The 20642-nt window shown below is 47.3% G+C and overlaps 1 protein-coding gene across 1 annotated transcript in view; it reads left to right on the forward strand.

Annotated features, from left to right (window-relative positions):
* The window catches only part of LOC140193632 (syntaxin-5-like), a 47633-nt gene that overhangs the window by 14830 nt on the left and 12161 nt on the right, over positions 1-20642 (forward strand). The window contains exons 2-5 of the mRNA XM_072250791.1: positions 7806-8016; positions 10020-10090; positions 11971-12026; positions 16247-16317. Coding sequence (XP_072106892.1) covers positions 7825-8016; positions 10020-10090; positions 11971-12026; positions 16247-16317 — 390 coding nt within the window. The 5' untranslated portion in view covers positions 7806-7824. The remainder of the gene's footprint in view (positions 1-7805; positions 8017-10019; positions 10091-11970; positions 12027-16246; positions 16318-20642) is intronic.

Below are 20642 nucleotides of genomic sequence, written 5' to 3' on the forward strand. Positions count from 1 at the left end.
AGCAAAGCGGTCTCCCAGTCTGCGTCCGATCTCGCCAATATATAAAAGGCCACATCGGGAGCACCGGACGCAGTATATCACCCCAGCTGACTCACAGGTGAAGTGTTGCCTCACCTGGAAGGACTGTTTGGGGCCCTGAATGGTGGTAAGGGAGGAAATGTAAGGGCATGTGTAGCACTTGTGCCAGGATAAGTGCCAGGAGGGAGATCAGTGGGGAGGGATGGGGGGGACGAATGGACAAGGGCCTGAATGGTGGTAAGGGAGGAAGTGTAAGGGCATGTGTAGCACTTGTTCCGCTTACACCTGAATGAGAAGTGGCTGATGGAGTTCAACCTGGAGAAGTGTGAGGTGGAACACTTTGGAAGGACAAACTCCAAGGCAGAGTACAAAGTAAATGGCAGGGTACTTGGTAGTGTGGAGGAGCAGAGGGATTTGGGGGTTCATGTCCACAGATCCCTGAAAGTTGCCTCACAGGTAGATAGAGTAGTTAAGAAAGCTTATGGGGTGTTAGCTTTCATAAGTCGAGGGATAGAGTTTAAGAGTCGCAAGGTAATGATGCAGCTCTATAAAACTCTGGTTAGGCCACACTTGGAGTACTGTGTCCAGTTCTGGTCACCTCACTATAGGAAGGATGTGGAAGCATTGGAAAGGGTACAGAGGAGATTTTACCAGGATGCTGCCTGGTTTAAAGAGTATGCATTATGATCAGAGATTAAGGGAGCTAGGGCTTTACTCTTTGGAGAGAAGGAGGATGAGAGGAGACATGATAGAGGTGTACAAGATAATAAGAGGAATAGATAGAGTGGATAGCCAGCGCCTCTTCCCCAGGGCACCACTGCTCAATACAAGAGGACATGGCTTTAAGATAAGGGGTGGGAAGTTCAAGAAGGATATTAGAGGAAGGTTTTTTACTCAGAGAGTGGCTGGTGCGTGGAATGCACTGCCTGAGTCAGTGGTGGAGGCAGATACACTAGGGAAGTTTAAGAGACTATTAGACAGGTATATGGAGGAATTTAAGGTAGGGGCTTATATGGGAGGCAGGGTTTGAGGGTCAGCACAACATTGTGAGCCGAAGGGCCTGTAATGTGCTGTACTATTCTATGTTCTATCACTGGCATGTGATGCGAAATTTGTTAACTTAGCAGCAGCAGTTCAATGCAATACATAATCTAGCAGAGAGAGAAAAAAATAAATAAAATAAAACAATAATAAACAAGGAAATCAATATTGAATAGATTTTAAAAATGTGCAAAAACAGAAATACTGTATATTAAAAAAAGTGAGGTAGTGTCCAAAGCTTCAATGTCCATTTTGGAATCAGATGGCAGAGGGGAAGAAGCTGTTCCTGAATCACTGAGTGTGTGCTTTCAGGCATCTGTACCTCCTACCTGATGGGAACAGTGAGAAAAGGGCATGTCCTGGGTGCTGGAGGTCTTTAATAATGGACGCTGCCTTTCTGAGACACTGATCCCTGCAGATGTCCTGGTGTCCTGACGAAGGGTTCCGGCTTGAAACGTCTGTTCTTTTCCATGGATGCTGCCTGACCTGCTGAGTTCCTCCAGCGTGTTGTGAGTGTTACTTTGTTGGTTAGTGCCCAAGATGGAGCTGACTAGATTTACAACCTTCTGTAGCTTCCTCCGGTCCTGTGCAGTAGCCCCTCCATACCAGACAGTGATGCAGCCTGTCAGAATGCTCTCCACGGTACAACTATAGAAGTTTTGAGTGTATTTGCTGACGTGCCAAATCTCTTCAAACTCCTAATAAAGTATAGCCGCTGTCTTGCCTTCTTTATAACTACATCGATAAGTTGGGACCAGGTTAGATCCTCAGAGCTCTTGACACCGATGAACATGAAGCTGCTCACTCTCTCCACTTCTGATCCCTCTATGAGGATTGGTATGTGTTCCTTCGTTTTACCTTTCCTGAAGTCCACAATCAGCTCTTTTGTCTTACTGACGTTGAGTGCCAGGTTGTTGCTGCGGCACCACTCCACCAGTTGGCATATCTCACTCCTGTACGCCCTCTCGTCACCACCTGAGATTCTACCAACAACGGTTGTATCGTCTCTCTCCACTCCACAATTAGCTCTTTTGTCTTACTGACGTTGAGTGCCAGGTTGTTGCTGCGGCACCACTCCACTGGTTGGCGTATCTCACTCCTGTACGCCCTCTCGTCACCACCTGAGATTCTACCAACAATGTGACACACCAGAATGTGTGACAACACTTGTAGGCTGCCCCCCTTCCCCCGGGCATGTTAGTTACTAACGCAAACTGCATATTTCACTGTATGTTTTGACGTACACATGATAAATAATTCTGAATCTGAGGGTTTGGATTGAAACAAAATCAAAACATAACCAAAGTTGTCATGTCGGGGAGGCCCACTTTAACTTGGGGGCTGACAAAGGAACTTGCCAGCAACTTGGTGGTGGATTTCAGTAACAAATGTGGTGTAGTTCCTCTGAACAGTTTGACAATGAACTTGATGACTAAGGATTATCACCAGAGCTGAATAATGTGATCACACGACACACTTCTGTGAATAGTGATGGAAGTCTGTGCGGGGCCTGGTTTATTTAGTGTGTACATATAAATGATCTGTAACTCTGGAGCATGAGTGCAGTGACTACGATTACAAATGATACAAAGGTTTTTATTTGAGTTACCTTGTATGATAAAATAAAATGTACCTCAGGACCCACACCACCGGGTTCAGGAACAGTTATTACCCCTCAACCATCAGGCTCCTGAACCAGTGAGGATAATCTCAACTCAACTTCACTTGCCCCATCATTGAAACGATCCCACAACCAATGGACTCACTTTCAAGGACTCTTCACCTCATGTTCTCAATTTTATTTATTTATTATTTTTTTTCCCCCTTTATATCTGTTGTCTTTTGAACGTTGATTGTTTATCCTTCCTGTTGAGTGTGGTCTGTCATTGATTCTTGGATTTATTGAGTATGCCTGCAGGAAAATGAATCTCCGCACTGTATATGATGACATGTATCTATTTTGATAATAAATTTACTCTTAAGATGCAACAAGGAACAGGCCCTTCTGGGCCAACGAGCTGCACAGCCCAGCAACCTGCCTATTTAACCCTATGTCTAATCGCAGGACAATTTACTATGAGCGGTTAGCCTACTAAACAAATGTCTTTCGATTGTGGGAGGAGACCTCTATGTTCATGGGAAAGATGACCAAACTCCTTGCAGACAGCATTGGAATCGAACTCTGAATTCCAACTGCAATACCTCCGAGCTAACAGCTGTGTTTCCGTATGGAATCGAACTGTGAATTCCAGCTGTAACACTGCCACACTAATGGCTGTGTTTCCGTATGGAATCGAGCTCTGAATTCCAGCTGTAACACTGCCACACCACCGGCTGTGTTTCCGTATGGAATCGAGCTCTGAATTCCAGCTGTAACACTGCCACACTACCGGCTGTGTTTCCGTATGGAATCGAGCTCTGAATTCCAGCTGTAACACTGCCACGTTAACGGCTGTGTTTCCGTATGGAATCGAGCTCTGAATTCCAGCTGTAACACTGCCACATTAACGGCTGTGTTTCCGTATGGACTCTTGCAGATCACACAAACACAGAGCTGGAGCTTTGAAAGAAATGTCCAGTTAGTCCCAATTTTTGTCCTTGTAATTTTACATTTGGGTTCTTATCTGATTCTGTGAATATACTGGCACATCCCTTTTTGATTGGTATCCTCCGGATCATTGTAATTTGTCTTGGGAAGAGATTCTCAGTTTGCTTTTCTCTATTGTGTGCAAAGCGAGAATGACAATGGAGTATTAGGCTTAAATATTTATACTGAGCCCTGTTAGCCACAGTACATACGGGCAACTTAAAGTGCTAGAGCAACAAAGCAGGCCCACCAGGGCAAAAACCATGCACACTCGAAAAGTGAGGGGCCCCACAGAGGCCTAATTGATCTGATATGGTACTTCTATAATATTAAATGCTTCTATCAACTCTTTCGCCTTTCCCTCCTCAAAGAAGGATGCTGACCTCCTTTGTCCCTCGACATTCTCAGACTTTATAAACCTGAATCCCCTGACTAAGCTGCAGTATTTCACCTTAATAATCAGTCAAGGTTTACGGAAGCTTTTGTGTTCTGTGGCTCTCCTGTTTGCTGTTATAATACTTGTTCTGACTGAGGTTTATATACGTCTGTCTGGTTTGCACCCTTTGTAAAACCTTCTCATCTTGGCCTTATCTCCTTTACAAGACTCTTAGCCCGAACTGTTGACGGTTTGCTCTCCTGCCTGACTTCCTGAGTTCCTTCAGCGTTTTGTGTGTGCCTTTATTTTCTCGTTCTTCCTTTTGTTAAATCGTACTGAGGACCACAGTTCACTGTCCTCATGTGCATTGCCTCGATATCCTGGACATCAGTGCTCACCCCCCTTGTCCTTACCTGCCACCCATGAGCCTCCGCATCTAGCACACCATCCTCCGCAGCTACCGCCATCTCCAAAGGGATCCTACAACTAAACATACCTTTACCTTCTCCCCCCCCCCCGCTTTCCGCAGGAATCACTACTCTGTGATTCCCTTGTCCACTTGTCCCTACCCGCTAATCTCCCTCCCAGCACTTACCCCTGCACCTGCCCATTCACCTCCATTCTGGGCCCCCAACAGTCCTTCCAGACGAGGTAGCAGTTCGTCTGCAAATCTGATAGGGTCATCGATTGTGTCTGGTGCTTCCGATGTAGCCTCCTCTACAGTGGTGAAACCCGTTGTAAATTGGGGACTGCTTTGTTGAGCATCTCCACTCCATATCCCAAAAGCCGGAAATTCACCTGTGGCCAAACAATTTATTTCTGATTCCCGTTCCAAGAAGACTTAAGTGTTCTGAGGGTGGTGTCATTGTTCTTGAGCTAAGAGAAGGCCATCCTCAGGGTGGAGGAGCAACACCTTGTATTCCACCTGAGTACTCTGAGTACGCCTTGTACTCCAACCTGATGGCATGAATATCGATTTCTCTTTCTGGTTTAAAAAAAGTCCCCATCCCCTTCCTTCTTCTATTTGCCACTCTGGGTCTTACGTCTTCTCACCTGGCTATCAGCTCCCCCTGGGCCCCCTCCTCCTCCTTTATCTTCCCCACCCACCTGACACGTTCGCCTTCTATCCTTCTCCTCCTCCCCACACCTTTTTTGTTCTGGCACACACAAAGCAGCACACAGAAAATGCTGGAGAAACGCGGCAGGTCAGGCAGCATCCATGGAGGGGAATAAACAGTTGATGTTTTACGCCGAGACCCCTCATCAGGACTCACTGTGCTTGATTCCAGCAAATTTAGTATGGTCCTAAAACCTTCCTGTATGGTTCTTGGAGGTTTATTGATGCCCTGATTAATCAACAACCTAAGTTTATCGGGAGAAGGCAGAAGAATGGGGTTGAGAGGGTTAATAAATCAGCCTCAATGGAATGGTGGAACAGGGTCGATGGGCTGAATTGCCCATTTCTGTTTCTATGTCTTGTGGTATTTTCTCAACAAATAGCTTTGCTGCATTTGGCCCTATTTATCTTATCAAACTACTGTATCTGTCATCAACCTACTGTATACTTAGTTTTTGTATTTAAAATTGGTTGTAACTCTGTTTGGGCATCAGACACACTTTTACTTTACACTTAATTTGTGTGTGAGAATGCAACATTCTGTACGTGGTGAGCCAGCTGGATGAGTGGACATGCTGATAATTTTGTTTTCATCGCTACAATTTGAAACATAGAAAACCTACAGCACAATACAGGCCCTTCGGCCCACAATGCTGTGCCGAACATGTACTTTAGAAATTACCTAGGGTTACCCATAGCCCTCTATTTTTCTAAGCTTCACATACCTATCCAGGAGACTCTTAAAAGACCCTATCGTATCCGCCTCCACCACCATCGCCGGCAGCCCATTCCACACACTCACCACTCTCTGCATAAAAAACATACCCCTGACATCTCCTCTGTACCTATTTCCAAGCACCTTAAAACTGTGCCCTTCCGTGTTAGCCATTTCAGACCTGAGGAAAAGCCCTGGGACTATCCACACGATCAATGCCTCTCATCATCTTAAACACCTTGGCTCTTTGTCCAATCTATTGTTGAAAATGCCTTCAAGTTTAATGTTTTCTGACTGGTCATATATACAACCAAATGAAACCATGGTATCACCCACACAACATGTGTCACACACAGCACCTAAACAAAATATTACACCTTAATTAGGTTAATGTAATTCAAAATGCATGTGGTAAAGAGCTATTCTGTCCAGTTCTGTTGACCTGTACCTAGACCATAGCCCATCATACCCTTCCCATCCATGTACCTGTCCAAACTTGGGTTGGGATGCATCCCAAAGTCTGACTATCTTGGTCATTCTGCTTGTGTGACTTGAGGTAGCGAGTAATGTTAGTTCATTACTTGCATTTGAGGGTACCTCTGAAATGATCAGGCCCAGCCAGGACTTAGGGCACGGAGCACTCCTCTACCTTAAACACGAGAACTTCTGCAGGTACTGGAAATGCAAAACAACACACAGAAAATGCTGGAGGAACCCAGCCGGTCAGGCAGCATTGATGGAAATGAGTAAACAGAACTGGAGAGGAAGGGGGAAGGCGTCAGAATAAAATGTAGGGGGTGGGGAAGGAAGATAGCTGGAAGGTGATAGGTGAAGCCAGGTGGGTGGGAAAGGTCAAGGGCTAGAGAGGAAGGAATCTGATAGGTGAGTGGAGAAAGGGAAGGAGGAGGGGAGACAGGGGAGGTGAGAAGAGGTCAGAGTGGGGAATAACAGAAGAGGGGAGGGGAGGGAGGAGAAATCAATACTCATGTCATCAAGTTGGAGGCCACTTAGATGGACTACAAGGTGTTGCTTCTCCAACCTGAGGTACAAGAGGAGGCTGTGGACTGACATATGGGAATGGGAATTAAAACGTTTGGCCGGTGTAATGCAAATTTTGTCTCTTGTAAGATCCCATTTGTAACCGCTACACCTTGGGCATCTGGACCCTAAGCTTTGTAATTCTCTGCACAGTACACCAATCCTCCCTCCTGCAATGGTCACCAGCCTTGCGCCCCCTTCCAGCAGCGAGCACATGTACCAGAAGTGCAGTCACAAAAAATCAGCCTCACATGATTCAGTCATGCTCTCCTCTCACTGTTCCCATCGGGAAGGAGGTACAGGAGCCTCGGGTCCCACACCACCAGGTTCAGGAACAGTTACTACCCTCAACCATCAGGCTCCTGAACCAGTGAGGATAACCTCAACTCTGAGCTGATTGCACAGCCTACAGATTTACTGCTATGGACTCTACAACTCAGTATTGGGTAGAATCTTCTTCACTCAGAGGGTGGTGAGAGTGTGCAAGTGATGGATGCAAGCTCGATTCAATATTTAGCAGATGTTCAGATAGGTACATGGATGGGAGGGGTGTGGAGGGCTATGGTCCCAGTGCAGGTCGATAGGAGTGGGCAATTTAAATGGTTTGGTGTGGATTAGATGGGCTGAAGGGCCTGTTTCTGTGCTGTACTTTTCTATGACTTATTTATTTTTTATTCTTTGTATGATGACTTGCTGTTTTTTAGTCAGTCTTTTTATTTATAGTTTTTCATACATTCTATTGTATTTGTTTACTTGTAATTACCTCCAAGAAAATGAATCTCTGGTGGTAAATTTACTTTGAGCCAGTTTCAACATCCCATTGTTTGATCGCCCCTTTATTGGTAAATGTGTGGGGTGCTCAGTGTATGCAAGTACAAGTACGTTTTCTCACAAGATGCATTCTCAACCCCAGGCAGAGGTTATGAGCCTCGATGAATACGCGAAGACGTCACGGTCCCTCCAGTACTGATCAGGGAGTGTACCTCGGGCCGGCGCAGACACAAGTACTCCCCTCCAACTCCTCCTCGTCAGCCCCCGTCTCCTCCATTCTCGAGGACAACATGTCGTGTCGTGATCGCACGCAGGAGTTCTTCGCTGCCTGCAAGTCGATGCAAAGCAGACAGGTGAGTGCTCAGCAACTTCCAGTTACGAGCACAGAGTGGCTGGGAAGTGGTGGTGGGACAGATCTGGTGTGAGGGTAAATGGTGGGGCTGTGGAGGATGGACTTGTAAGAATGTTTGAATAAAATTAATGTACACAGAGCGTTACATGAACGACCCGGTGAACAAGATGTCAGATGATGCCATTTCCCTAGTGTGCCCCTTGCCCACACACCAACCCAGACAAAGAACATATCATGGGCTTCATTGCCGAGAATTATGTCAAATTTACAACAGAGCACATTGGCCCAAAAGCTGTCCGCGGGTGTGACTGTTTTACACTCAGACTCACTCTATTAGGTACAGGAGCGGAACCCGGTGTGGTCTGCTGTAGCTCATCCACTTCAAGGTTCAACGTGTGGTGTGTTCAGAGATGCTCTTCTGCCCACCACTGTTGTAGCTCATCGTTATTTGAGTTATTGTTGCCTTCCTGTTAGCTTGTACCAGTCTGGCCATTCTCCTTGTAATGACCACTTCAGCCATTTTCTTTCAAGCAATCTCCACCCCCAACACCCACTTCTTCTAAGTTCCAGCGAGTACCGGCCCAGAGCCATCAAATAGTCCTCATACATTAGCCATTTCATTCTTCTGACCAAATTTCTCCTAAATAATCTTATAAAGTCCAGAGAACACGGCTCCCTTTTGTATGAGCCCCCCTTCCCCCAACTCACCTGGTCCTTTTCCGGTGCCAGCACATTCCTCCTTAGAGGAGTAGCTCAAACTGCTCGCAATACTGCAAGTGCTGAGGATAGTCTTTCAGCTCATTCCTCTGTACTCAGGATGGGTTACACAGTATATTTATTAACCAGGTACATGTACTATGTACAACATTGAGATTTGTCTCCTTACAGGCAGCCGTGAAACAAAGAAACACAATAGACCAATAGACCCCATTTTAACAAAAGAGAGGGCTGCCAAGCTTCCAATGTGCAAACTAATAAGACTAAGCAACTGACATTCAGAACTGTGAGCCCACCGCCACAAAGCCAGTTCATCGCTGCAGCCGATCTGCTTTATTGAGAAAGTGTGATAGGTAAAGTAGGCAGTAGTTTACTCTGTTTTGGCTGTGCTTTGGAGTTCACAGAAGGTGAGCACATTGACTACTTGTCGGTATCACACAAAACCAAACAACTGACTGTCAATCCTACTTTTTCTGGTCAACGATCACTGCCTGTAACCTCCCTTTCGGAGTTGTGTTTTTGGACCTGGCATTTTTGCGGTGTGAGCTGAGGACATGAAGATGCAGGATGGGGGTGGCACCCGGAACAACCGGAGTTTTGGACGATTGATTTAAGCACCGGGCCAACTTGAAAAGGTCATGGTGTCGGGGCTGGAGGTGAGGGATGGGCCAGTATTCGGCTTGCTGCTGTGTGAGTTTACTCAAGTCTGTGCTGAACTGGCATTGTGGCCTGCAACTAAAGGGCTCCCGGATCGGCTGTACTGATGAACTGGCTTCGTGGCCATGGGCTCACTTTTGTGAACTTCAGTTCTGAGTGCTAGTTGCTTACTTTTATTGTTTGCACTTTGAGAGTTTGGCAGTCGTCTTCTTTTAAAATGGGTTGAGTAAACTAGGGGTCTCCCTCATCTTAAACTGGGGGTTTTACGTTCTGAACCATGAGAAGCTGGAAGTAGGGACGGTCAAAATAAACTCAGGATGGTGTGTCTGTAAAAAAAAAAGTCATGGTCAGTTAGGGAAAGAAGTTTAAAAATCTTAAGGTCGAAGTGGAATTCAAAGGAAAAGAAATTCTGCATAATCTTTGAGAGCAGGAAGAAAATGCTTGGGGAGAAGCATCCTGGATTTACTAGTGACGTGTGGGTTGGATGGTGGGTGGGGGTGTACAAAATGGAGCTCTGTTCTCTGGAATTTATAAGATTATTGTAGGGGGTGGTTAATTTGATGAGGGTGAATTGGAGAAGGGAGAGAGGCTGTTGTCTTTTGTTATAAAGTTCCGGTGTTTCTTTCTCAGAATGGATTACAGGTTAACAAACCTCACCTGAATGCAGTCCGTCAGCGGAGTGAATTCACAGTCATGGCCAAGTGAGTGTGACTACCAACACATTGTGTTTGGGAGTGGGCGCGGGACAGACCATCCGACAGGCATAATGACTTGGCCATAGCGTCCTGAGTAGCAAGCCATCTGCTGGAGGAGCTTGGCAGGTCACCTGGCATCCCTGGAGCAGGTGGGAGGGGGAATTGTCAATGCCTTGGGTCTGAATCTTGACTACTTCATCTGCAGTCTCTCGGGTCTCTTCGACCATTAGGCTGCAGGGGTGGGATTAGGCCATTCGGCCTGTGGGGTCTGTTCTGCCCTTCCATCTTGGCTGGCTCCCCACGATAGGAAACATTCTCTCCACACCCACTCTATTGAGGTTTTCAATATTCGATAGGTGTCAATGAGACCCCCCTCCCCCCATTCTTCTAAACTCCAGCGAGTACAGGCTCAAAGCCATCAAACGCTTCCCAGCTGTTAACCCTTTCGTTCCTGGGATCATTCCCATGAACCCTCCCCTGGACCCTCGACAAAGCCAGCACAGCGCATCCTTTCTTAGATAAGGGGCCCAAAACTGCTCACTATACTCCAAGTGTGGTCGGAACAACGCCTTAAAAAGCCTCAGAATTACATCCTTGCTCTTGTATTCTCTGCCTCTCGAAATTTGCCTTCCTTATCAGCAACTCAACCTGCAAGTTAACCTTCATGGAATCTGCACTCAGACTCCAAAGTCCCTCTGCGCCACTGATTTCTGAATTCGTTCCCTGTTTAGAAAATAGTCTACACCTTTATTCCTTCTAGCAAAGTGCATGACCATACACTCCCCTATGCTGTGTTCCTTTGGACTTGCTCCACTGTTCAGTAAGACTGGGGCTGATCTGAGCTTCTGCCTCAGATCTACTTTCCTGCCCAGTCCTGAAACCTTGGTCATGCTGAAATCTTTATTCAGCTTTGAAAATACTTCATCGGTCAGTCACAGAAATCCAAATGTTCACAGCTCAGACCAAAATTAATCCTTGTGCCGGTCTCAAGTGGTGAACAGCTGGGCCCTAATTCAAGACTTTGTTTGGGGAGATCTTCTTCACATCTTCCCCAATTTGGGGCCCCCCTCCCTTTTGTCCCTTCCATGTTTGTTCAGTACTGCCATGAAGGTGCCCCTGCTGGCTGTTGCCCAACTATTTGAGTGAACAGTACTGCACAAAAACCTTAGGCACATATATTGTATATCTCTGGGGTGCCTAAGACTCTTACATGTACTGTATTTGTCAACGTGAAGCGGACAGTGAGTTTGTAAATCTGACGGGAGCAAAGGATGTTGAGAATGAGGGCGGAGGGGTGTGGGACAGGTGGCAGAGACCAGGGTGGGGTGACATGGGTGCAGATAATTTGATTCCAAACAATTGGTATATTGATCATTACAGAATGTCCCTCTGGTGCTTCCTGCTCCCTCCCCTCTCCCTTCCCCTTTTTCCCATCCATGATTGGGTACACGTAAGAGATTCTGAGATGGGTACATTGATGATAGAAAAATGGAGGATTGGGGAAGGGAGAGGGGGGAGTGATAATCAAATTACTTTACCTGGTAGCTCAGGGCTGGGTGTGTCTGCACCCACACCTACTCCTCCTCTGCCACCTGTCCCACTTACCTCCACCGTCACCATTTCCAACATCCTTTGCTCCCGCCAGATTTACAACCTGGCTCATCACTCTACGTTGACAAATATAGTACTGTGTAACCGTCTTAGGCACCCTAGCTCACCCTTATGTCCTCAGATTCTTGCAGAGTACTGTAGATGTTGCCTGAGCTGCTGAGTTCCTCCAGCATTTTGTGTGTGTTGCTCTGGGTTTCCAGCATCTGCAGAATCTCTTGCGTTTATGAACAATAATTGAAAGGCTTCTGTAAATGTCACTTTGTTTTTCGTTGCAGACGAATTGGCAAAGATTTGAGTAACACATTCTCCAAACTGGAAAAGCTCACTATACGTAAGTAATACCGCCAAGCGGAATAACGGGCTAACCCGTCACAGTAGATATTGTGGCTGGGTCAGGCTGAAGGAACACTCCCACGTTCTGATCAGCCACCATTGGATGAAGTGTTTAAAAATATACAAGGCTAAATAAGGGTGAGATTTCAAGTCCACGTCCAGAATGCAATGCTAAATTGAACTTTACAACTCTGGTGCAAAGCTTAGCAGGTCAAGCAGCTTCTGTAACGGCAAAGGGATGCCCTGTATTCCTGTGGAGTGTCGGTATCGGGCAGGGTCTCGACCCATCCCATTGCCTCTGTGAATGCCATCTGTGAGTGTCGATATTCCTGTGGAGTGTCAGGGTCTTGGCCCAACCCATCCCATCTGAGTTCCTCCAGCAGTTTGTCCGCTGTTTAAGATTCAGCCATTGTGCTTCAGTAATCTTGCTGACTTGCAGGCTGGAATGCCTTTCGTGGAAGAAAGCATGCTGACTGGTGTTTGGGGAAGAAATTCTTCCTCTAATCACTACATGAGATTTAGTCAGCGTGACTTGGCGTGGGGGAAATCCCATCACACTGATCTGATGTTCCCACCTGCATGTCACTTGGAGTATTGTCAACAGTTTTGGGCTCCATATCTCATAAAGGATGTTGCCATTGGAGAGACACCAGAGGAGGTTCATGAGGATGATTGTGGGATGCATGGGTACTCACTGGAATTTAGAAGAATATGTGTGGATCTCATTGAGACCTAACGAATGTTGAAAGGACTAGATAGGGTGGATGTGGAGAGGATGTTTCTTCTGGTGCGGGTATCCAGAACTAGAGGGCACTGCCTCAAAATTGAGGGGCAACCTTTTAGAACAGAAGTAAGGAGGTTTTATTTTAGCCAAAGAGTGATGAAATGCTCTGCCACAGACTGTGGTGGAGGCCAAGTCCGTGGGTATATCTAAAGCGGAAGTTGATAGATTCCTGATTGGTCGGGCATCAGGTGATATGGTGAGAGGGCAGGTGTAAGGGATCGAATGATGGAATGGCAGAACAGACTTGATGGGCTGAAAGGCCTAATTATGCTCCTATGTCTTGTGGTCTTGTGACTCTGGGTCACTGTTGAAGAGTTTGAAGAGGAAGAAATTCCTCCACTGAGCAGCAGATGGTGCCAGTGTTGTGAGCAATGATCTATGGGCTGTTTGCAGGGACAGACGTCAGCTGCTGCTGACAGATCATCAACTCCCTTCGGTCTGCCTTTCATATCGAACCTTATCAGACCTTCCTTCCACCGCCTCTTTGCTAGACTGAAGATCTAAAGCCGGTTCAGTCACAGCAACATTTACACAACGTGTCTGTAGAGGAATACCGCCAGAGCATGTGCTCAGTGCAGCCATCGCAAGGGTTCCTCAGCTACTGGAGAGGGAGGAAGCCCCTCAGTTATTGTAGGAGTCCCAGCAGTCCTATTGGTTTTAAGGAATGTAATAGAACACTACTGAAAGAATCACGGTAGTGTAGTGGTTAGCAGGGCACTTCTGCAGCTCAGGAATTTTAGATTATTAATTAACTAAATGCATGGTTACACTCCTGGTTTTTAGGTCAGCAGTGAAGGTCCTCCATCTCTGTCTGTCCTTGGCCACACAGAAAGGATCCTTATTGCTGTTCCCGTAACGGTTTTGTCTGACATCAGAATTGTTTGCCCTGAGCTAAGCACTCCCCGAACCTGGGGGACCGGGGGACCGCTCTTAATCTGGCTGACCTTATCAAGAGCCAAAGCTTTAAAACGCAGTCTCCAGACAGCATAGCTGTCTGGGGCGTTGAGGCACGCAAGCCTCCAAACCCAATAACAAGGTCGTGGTCCTCTTGGAGATCTAGATGTCTACCTCTGTGTTTTTAAACAAAACTTGCCTCATAAATCTCCTTTGTACTTTTCCCCCCATCACCTAGAGCTATGCCCTATTCTATTTCAAAGTTCAAAGTAAATTTATTATGGAAGTTATTTTCAGAGCACGGAACAGGTCCCTCGGCCCCTCAGTGGACAACCCTTCAGGAGAACATGATACTCGATGCGAGGACCCACCTCAGGATCTACCAGTAGACAACCCTTCAGGAGAACGTGATACTCGACTCGAGGTCCTACCTGGGGATCTACCAGTAGACAACCCTTCAGGAGAACATCACACTCTGCTCAAGTGGTCACGAGAAGGGGAGAGAAATCCTATCTGCCAACATGTGGTCCATCTATCTCCATCCGCTGCTTGTTCATATACTTGCCCAAAAGCCTGCAAAATGTCAATAATTGTAAAGGAAGGGTGCTCCAGGTGTCTTGCTGGCTGTGGTGAAGGTCCTCGGTCTCTAGTGGTGTTCATCGTGTCCATAGCCGCCTCTCGGTTTTCACTACTGTCAGCCATGCAAATCCTGGGTGGAGACTCAGGAATACCGTCGCACTCAGATGTAGGAGGATTCTTCACTGTTGTTTTTACAATGGCTAATTGGTCATTGTAAAGGTTAATCAGGGTTGTGGGGTTGGTGCATCTTGAAAGGAAGGAACGGCCAGCTCCTGACTGTGTCAGTAAATGAAATAAGGTTGAGAGGTGTTGCGCAGTTTATTGTTGTAGATCGTTTGTTATTATGGATTAAATTTATTTTGGTAAAAAATCCTCATAATCCTGTACAAAACAGTAAATTCAGAGAAAATTTTCCTTTGGTTTCCTGTGACATTTGGAATCTGATTTGCATACAGTTCCTTTGCATATTATAGTGTTTGTATAAAAATTGCTGTGATTGAACTGGTTTTAGATTTTCAGTATCACAGAGACGGTTGAAGGATGATCTGAAAAGGTCTTTGAAAGATTGGATAGGAAGGGCGACTGTCATATGCACACAGGAGAGACTGGAAATCCAGAGCAATACCCACGGACTGCTGGTGGAACTCAGCAAGTCGGGCAGCATCAATGGAGAGGAATAAACAGGCTACGAATGCAAGCCTGAAAAGGCAGTGCACGGTTTATTTTTGTGAATACTTTTTATCATGAATGAAGTTTATACTTTGGCTTCTTCCCCCTTCGTTTAGAGTCGATTGAAAAGTACAGCATAGAAACAGGCCATTTGGCACATCTAGTCCATGCTGAAACTATTTAAAATTACCTATCAACCTGCACCCGGACCGTAGTCCTCCACATCCCTACTAAACGTGTACCTAAACAAGTTTCTCTTAAACGTTGAAATTGAGCTCGCATGCACCACTTACTCTGGCAACTCGTTCCACACTCTCACCACCCAGTGAGTGAAGAAGTTGCCTCTCTTGTTCCCCTTAAATCTTTCACCCTTAACCCATGACCTCTGGTTGTAGTCCCACCCAATCTCAGTGGGGAAAAAAACTTGTTCGCATTTCCCCTGTCAGTTTCTCTAACAGGACTGCTTTCTCTCGGCGAAGACAAGAATCGGAATTTGTTGTTTTGAGGCAGCAATACAGTACAATACACAAGATGCACTATAAATTATAATAAGAAATAAGTAAGTAGTGCGAAGAGAGAGCACAAAACGTGAGATAGTGCCCATGGGTTTGCTGTCTGTTCAGAAATCTGATAGCTAACGTTGAGTGTGTGTCTTCAGGCTCCTGTACCTCCTCTCTGATGGTAGCCATGCGAAGAGGGCATGTCCTGGGTGGTGGGGGTCCTTAATGATGGATACCGCCTTTTTGAGTCTTTAGGAGTAGCAAGGTTCAAGATGGTTTTGTTATTCTTCAGCACATGAGTGTAAAGGAGAATGAAACAATTGTGAGGCCAAATATGACCTATTGTTCGACAGAAGAAGTACAAGTATGAAAGCAGTCCTGTAGATCACAATGTACAAATCTCTCTCTCACACACACACACACATTGTATGTACATTAAGTGACATTAGGTGATGTGTATGTAAGGGTGGGTTCATGGGTGTCTTCCAGTCCAGTGGACGTTACGTCCCCTCCTCCCTGAGGGCAGCAGAGTGAGTGGGGTCGGTCACCATCTACTGGTGTCTGCAGCACATTTCCCTGCTGGCAGATGGGCTGCTGCAGTTTTAACTACCCGTTGCTGTCTGTGTCACACTGTGATGCACTGAGGCTCTGACCTTTCTCTGTGGAACTGAAACTCGCTCTGTGATATCTATTGTAGAATATGAACCCCAGCCTGTGGTGAGGCTGTTGTAGGGACTCTTGTTTTCCATTAGTTCCAACTCATACTGACAGTCTCTTCTGCTTTCGTTGCAGTTGCAAAGCGGAAATCACTCTTTGATGACAAAGCAGTTGAAATTGAAGAGCTGACGTACATCATCAAACAGGTTTGAGGAGTTAAAATACCTTGCGGCATATTTCATTAAACCGTGCTGGCCCAATCCCTTTTCACCGTGTCAGGAAACATTGACACAACATGCTCTGCGCCTTCTCTCTCTCTCTCTCTCTCTCTCATCTCTCTATCTCTCTATCTCTCTATCTCTCTCTCTCTCTCTCTCTCTCTCTCTCGCAAACCATTCCCAAAGGGCAGGAATGACTTGCAAAGATTCATGAGAAGTGTGATTGAAACACAAGGCTTTTTTTTCTCCCTTTGTGGGTGAGAATGATCCTAGGAATGAAAGGGTTAACATATCAGGAGTGAGTTGATGGCTCTGGGCCTGTTCTTGCTGACCTGTAGAAAAATGGGGGTAGGGGAGGGGTCCTTATTGAAACCTATCGCATATTGAATGGCACTAGATAGGGTGGATGTGGAGAGGATGTTTCCTATAGTGGGGGAGTCTGGGACCAGAGGACACAGATAGAGTGGATGTGGAGAGGATGTTTCCTATAGTGGGGGAGTCTAGGACCAGAGGACACAGATAGAGTGGATGTGGAGGGGATGTTTCCTATAGTGGGGGAGTCTAGGACCAGAGGACACAGATAGAGTGGATGTGGAGGGGATGTTTCCTATAGTGGGGGAGTCTAGGACCAGAGGACACAGATAGAGTGGATGTGGAGAGGATGTTTCCTATAGTGGGGGAGTCTAGGACCAGAGGACACAGATAGAGTGGATGTGGAGGGGATGTTTCCTATAGTGGGGGAGTCTAGGACCAGAGGACACAGGTAGAGTGGATGTGGAGAGGATGTTTCCTATAGTGGGGGAGTCTAGGATCAGAGGACACAGATAGAGTGGATGTGGAGAGCAACACACATCAAAGTTGCTGGTGAACGCAGCAGGCCAGGCAGCATCTGTAGGAAGAGGTGCAGTCGACGTTTCAGGCCGAGACCCTTCATCAGGACTAACTGAAGGAAGAGTGAGTAAGGGATTTGAAAGTTGGATGAGGAGTGGGAGATCCAAAATGATAGGAGAAGACAGGAGGGGGAGGGATGGAGCCAAGAGCTGGACAGGTGATTGGCAAAAGGGATACGAGAGGATCATGGGACAGGAGGTCCGGGAAGAAAGACGGTGGGGGGGGGAGAACCCAGAGGATGGGCAAGGGGTATATTCAGAGGGACAGAGGGAGTAAAAGGAGAGTGAGAGAAAGAATGTGTGTATAAAAATAAGTAACAGATGGGGTACGAGGGGGAGGTGGGGCATTAGCGGAAGTTAGAGAAATCGATGTTCATGCCATCAGGTTGGAGGCTACCCAGACGGAATATAAGGTGTTGTTCCTCCAACCTGAGTGTGGCTTCATCTTGACAGTAGACGAGGCCTTGGATAGACATGTCAGAATGGGAATGGGACGTGGAATTAAAATGTGTGGCCACTGGGAGATCCTGCTTTCTCTGGCGGACAGAGTCGGCTGGGGTGCTATACAGTGTCCGGTGCTCCCGATGTGGCCTTTTATATATTGGCGAGACCCGACGCAGACTGGGAGACCGCTTTGCTGAAACTATAAACTAAAGGCGTAGCTATGGGCACCCGTATGGGTCCGAGCTATGCCTGCCTTTTTGTTGGCTTTGTGGAACAATCTATGTTCCGTGCCTATTCTGGTATCTGTCCCCCACTTCTCCTTCGCTACATCGACGACTGCATTGGCGCTGCTTCCCGCACGCATGCAGAGCTCATTGACTTTATTAACTTTGCCTCCAACTTTCACCCTGCTCTGAAGTTTACCTGGTCCATTTCCGACACCTCCCTCCCCTTTCTAGATCTTTCTGTCTCTGTCTCTGGAGACAGCTTATCCACTGATGTCTACTATAAGCCTACTGACTCTCACAGCTATCTGGACTATTCCTCTTCTCACCCTGTCTCTTACAAAAACGCCATCCCCTTCTCGCAATTCCTCCGTCTCCGCCGCATCTGCTCTCAGGATGAGGCTTTTCATTCCAGAACGAAGGAGATGTCCTCCTTTTTTAAAGAAAGGGGCTTCCCTTCCTCCACTATCAACTCTGCTCTTAAACGCATCTCCCCCATTTCACGTACATCTGCTGTCACTCCATCCTCCTGCCACCCCACTAGGAATAGGGTTCCCCTGGTCCTCACCTACCACCCCACCAGCCTCCGGGTCCAACATATTATTCTCCGTAACTTCCGCCACCTCCAACGGGATCCCACCACTAAGCACATCTTTCCCTCCCCCCCCTCTCTGCTTTCTGCAGGGATCGCTCCCTACGCGACTCCCTTGTCCATTCGTCCCCCCCATCCGTCCCCACTGATCTCCCTCCTGGCACTTATCCGTGTAAGTGGAACAAGTGCTACACATGTCCTTACACTTCCTCCCTTACCACCATTCAGGGCCCCAAACAGTCCTTCCAGGTGAGGCGACACTTGACCTGTGAGTCGGCTGGGGTGATATACTGCGTCCAGTGCTCCTGATGTGGCCTTTTATATATTGGCGAGACCCGACGCAGACTGGGAGACCGCTTTGCTGAACACCTATGCTCTGTCCGCCTGAGAAAGCAGGAACCCCCAGTGGCCACACGTTTTAATTCCACATCCCATTCCCATTCTGACATGTCTATCCACGGCCTCCTCTACTGTAAAGATGAAGCCACACTCAGGTTGGAGGAACAACACCTTATATTCCGTCTGGGTAGCCTCCAACCTGATGGCATGAACATAGACTTCTCTAACTTCCGCTAATGCCCCACCTCCCTCTCGTACCCCATCTGTTACTTATTTTTATACACACATTCTTTTCTCACTCTCCTTTTTCTCCCTCTGTCCCTCTGAATATACCCCTTACCCATCCTCTGGGTCCCCCCCCCCCGGTCTTTCTTCCCGGACCTCCTGTCCCATGACCCTCTCGTATCCCTTTTGCCAATCACCTGTCCAGCTCTTGGCTCCATCCCTCCCCCTCCTGTCTTCTCCTATCATTTTGGATCTCCCCCTCCTCATCCAACTTTCAAATCTCTAACTCACTCATCCTTCAGTTAGTCCTGCCAAAGGGTCTCGGCCTGAAACATCGACTGTACCTCTTCCTAGAGATGCTGCCTGGCCTGCTGCGTTCACCAGCAACTTTGATGTGTGTTGCTTGAATTTCCAGCATCTGCAGAATTCCTGTTGGATGTGGAGAGGATGTTTCCTATAGTGGGGGAGTCTAGGACCAGAGGACACAGATAGAGTGGATGTGGAGAGGATGTTTCCTATAGTGGGGGAGTCTAGGACCAGAGGACACAGATAGAGTGGATGTGGAGAGGATGTTTCCTATAGTGAGGGAGTCTAGGACCAGAGGACGCAGATAGAGTGGATGTGGAGGGGATGTTTCCTATAGTGGGGGAGTCTAGGACCAGAGGACACAGACAGAGTGGATTTGGAGAGGATGTTTCCTATAGTGAGGGAGTCTAGGACCAGAGGACACAGATAGAGTGGATGTGGAGAGGATGTTTCCTATAGTGGGGGAGTCTAGGACCAGAGGACACAGATACAGTGGATGTGGAGGGGATGTTTCCTATATTGGGGGAGTCTGGGACCAGAGGACACAGACAGAGTGGATGTGGAGAGGATGTTTCCTATAGTGGAGGAGTCTAGGACCAGAGAACACAGATAGAGTGGATGTGGAGAGGATGTTTCCTATAGCGGGGGAGTCTAGGACCAGAGGACACAGATAGAGTCGATGTGGAGAGGATGTGTCCTATAGTGGGGGAGTCTGGGACCAGAGGACACAGATAGAGTGGATGTGGAGAGGATGTTTCCTACAGTGGGGGAGTCTAGGACCAGAGGACACAGACAGAGTGGGTGTGGAGAGGAAGTTTCCTATAGTGGAGGAGTCTAGGACCAGAGGACACAGATAGAGTGGATGTGGAGAGGATGTTTCCTATAGTGGGGGAGTCTAGGACCAGAGGACGCAGATAGAGTGGATGTGGAGAGGATGTTTCCTATAGTGGGGGAGTCTGGGACCAGAGGACACAGATAGAGTGGATGTGGAGGGGATGTTTCCTATAGTGGGGGAGTCTAGGACCAGAGGGTACAGATAGAGTGGATGTGGAGGGGATGTTTCCTATAGTGGGGGAGTCTGGGACCAGAGGACACAGATAGAGTCGATGTGGAGAGGATGTTTCCTATAGTGGGGGTGTCTAGGACCAGAGGACACAGATAGAGTGGATATGGAGGGGATGTGTCCTATAGTGCGGGAGTCTAGGACCAGAGGACACAGATAGAGTGGATGTGGAGAGGATGTTTCCTATAGTGGGGGAGTCTAGGACCAGAGGACACAGATAGAGTGGATGT

This window comes from Mobula birostris, unplaced genomic scaffold (genome assembly GCF_030028105.1).
Source record: "Mobula birostris isolate sMobBir1 unplaced genomic scaffold, sMobBir1.hap1 scaffold_644, whole genome shotgun sequence".
In the NCBI taxonomy this organism is placed as follows: domain Eukaryota; kingdom Metazoa; phylum Chordata; class Chondrichthyes; order Myliobatiformes; family Myliobatidae; genus Mobula; species Mobula birostris.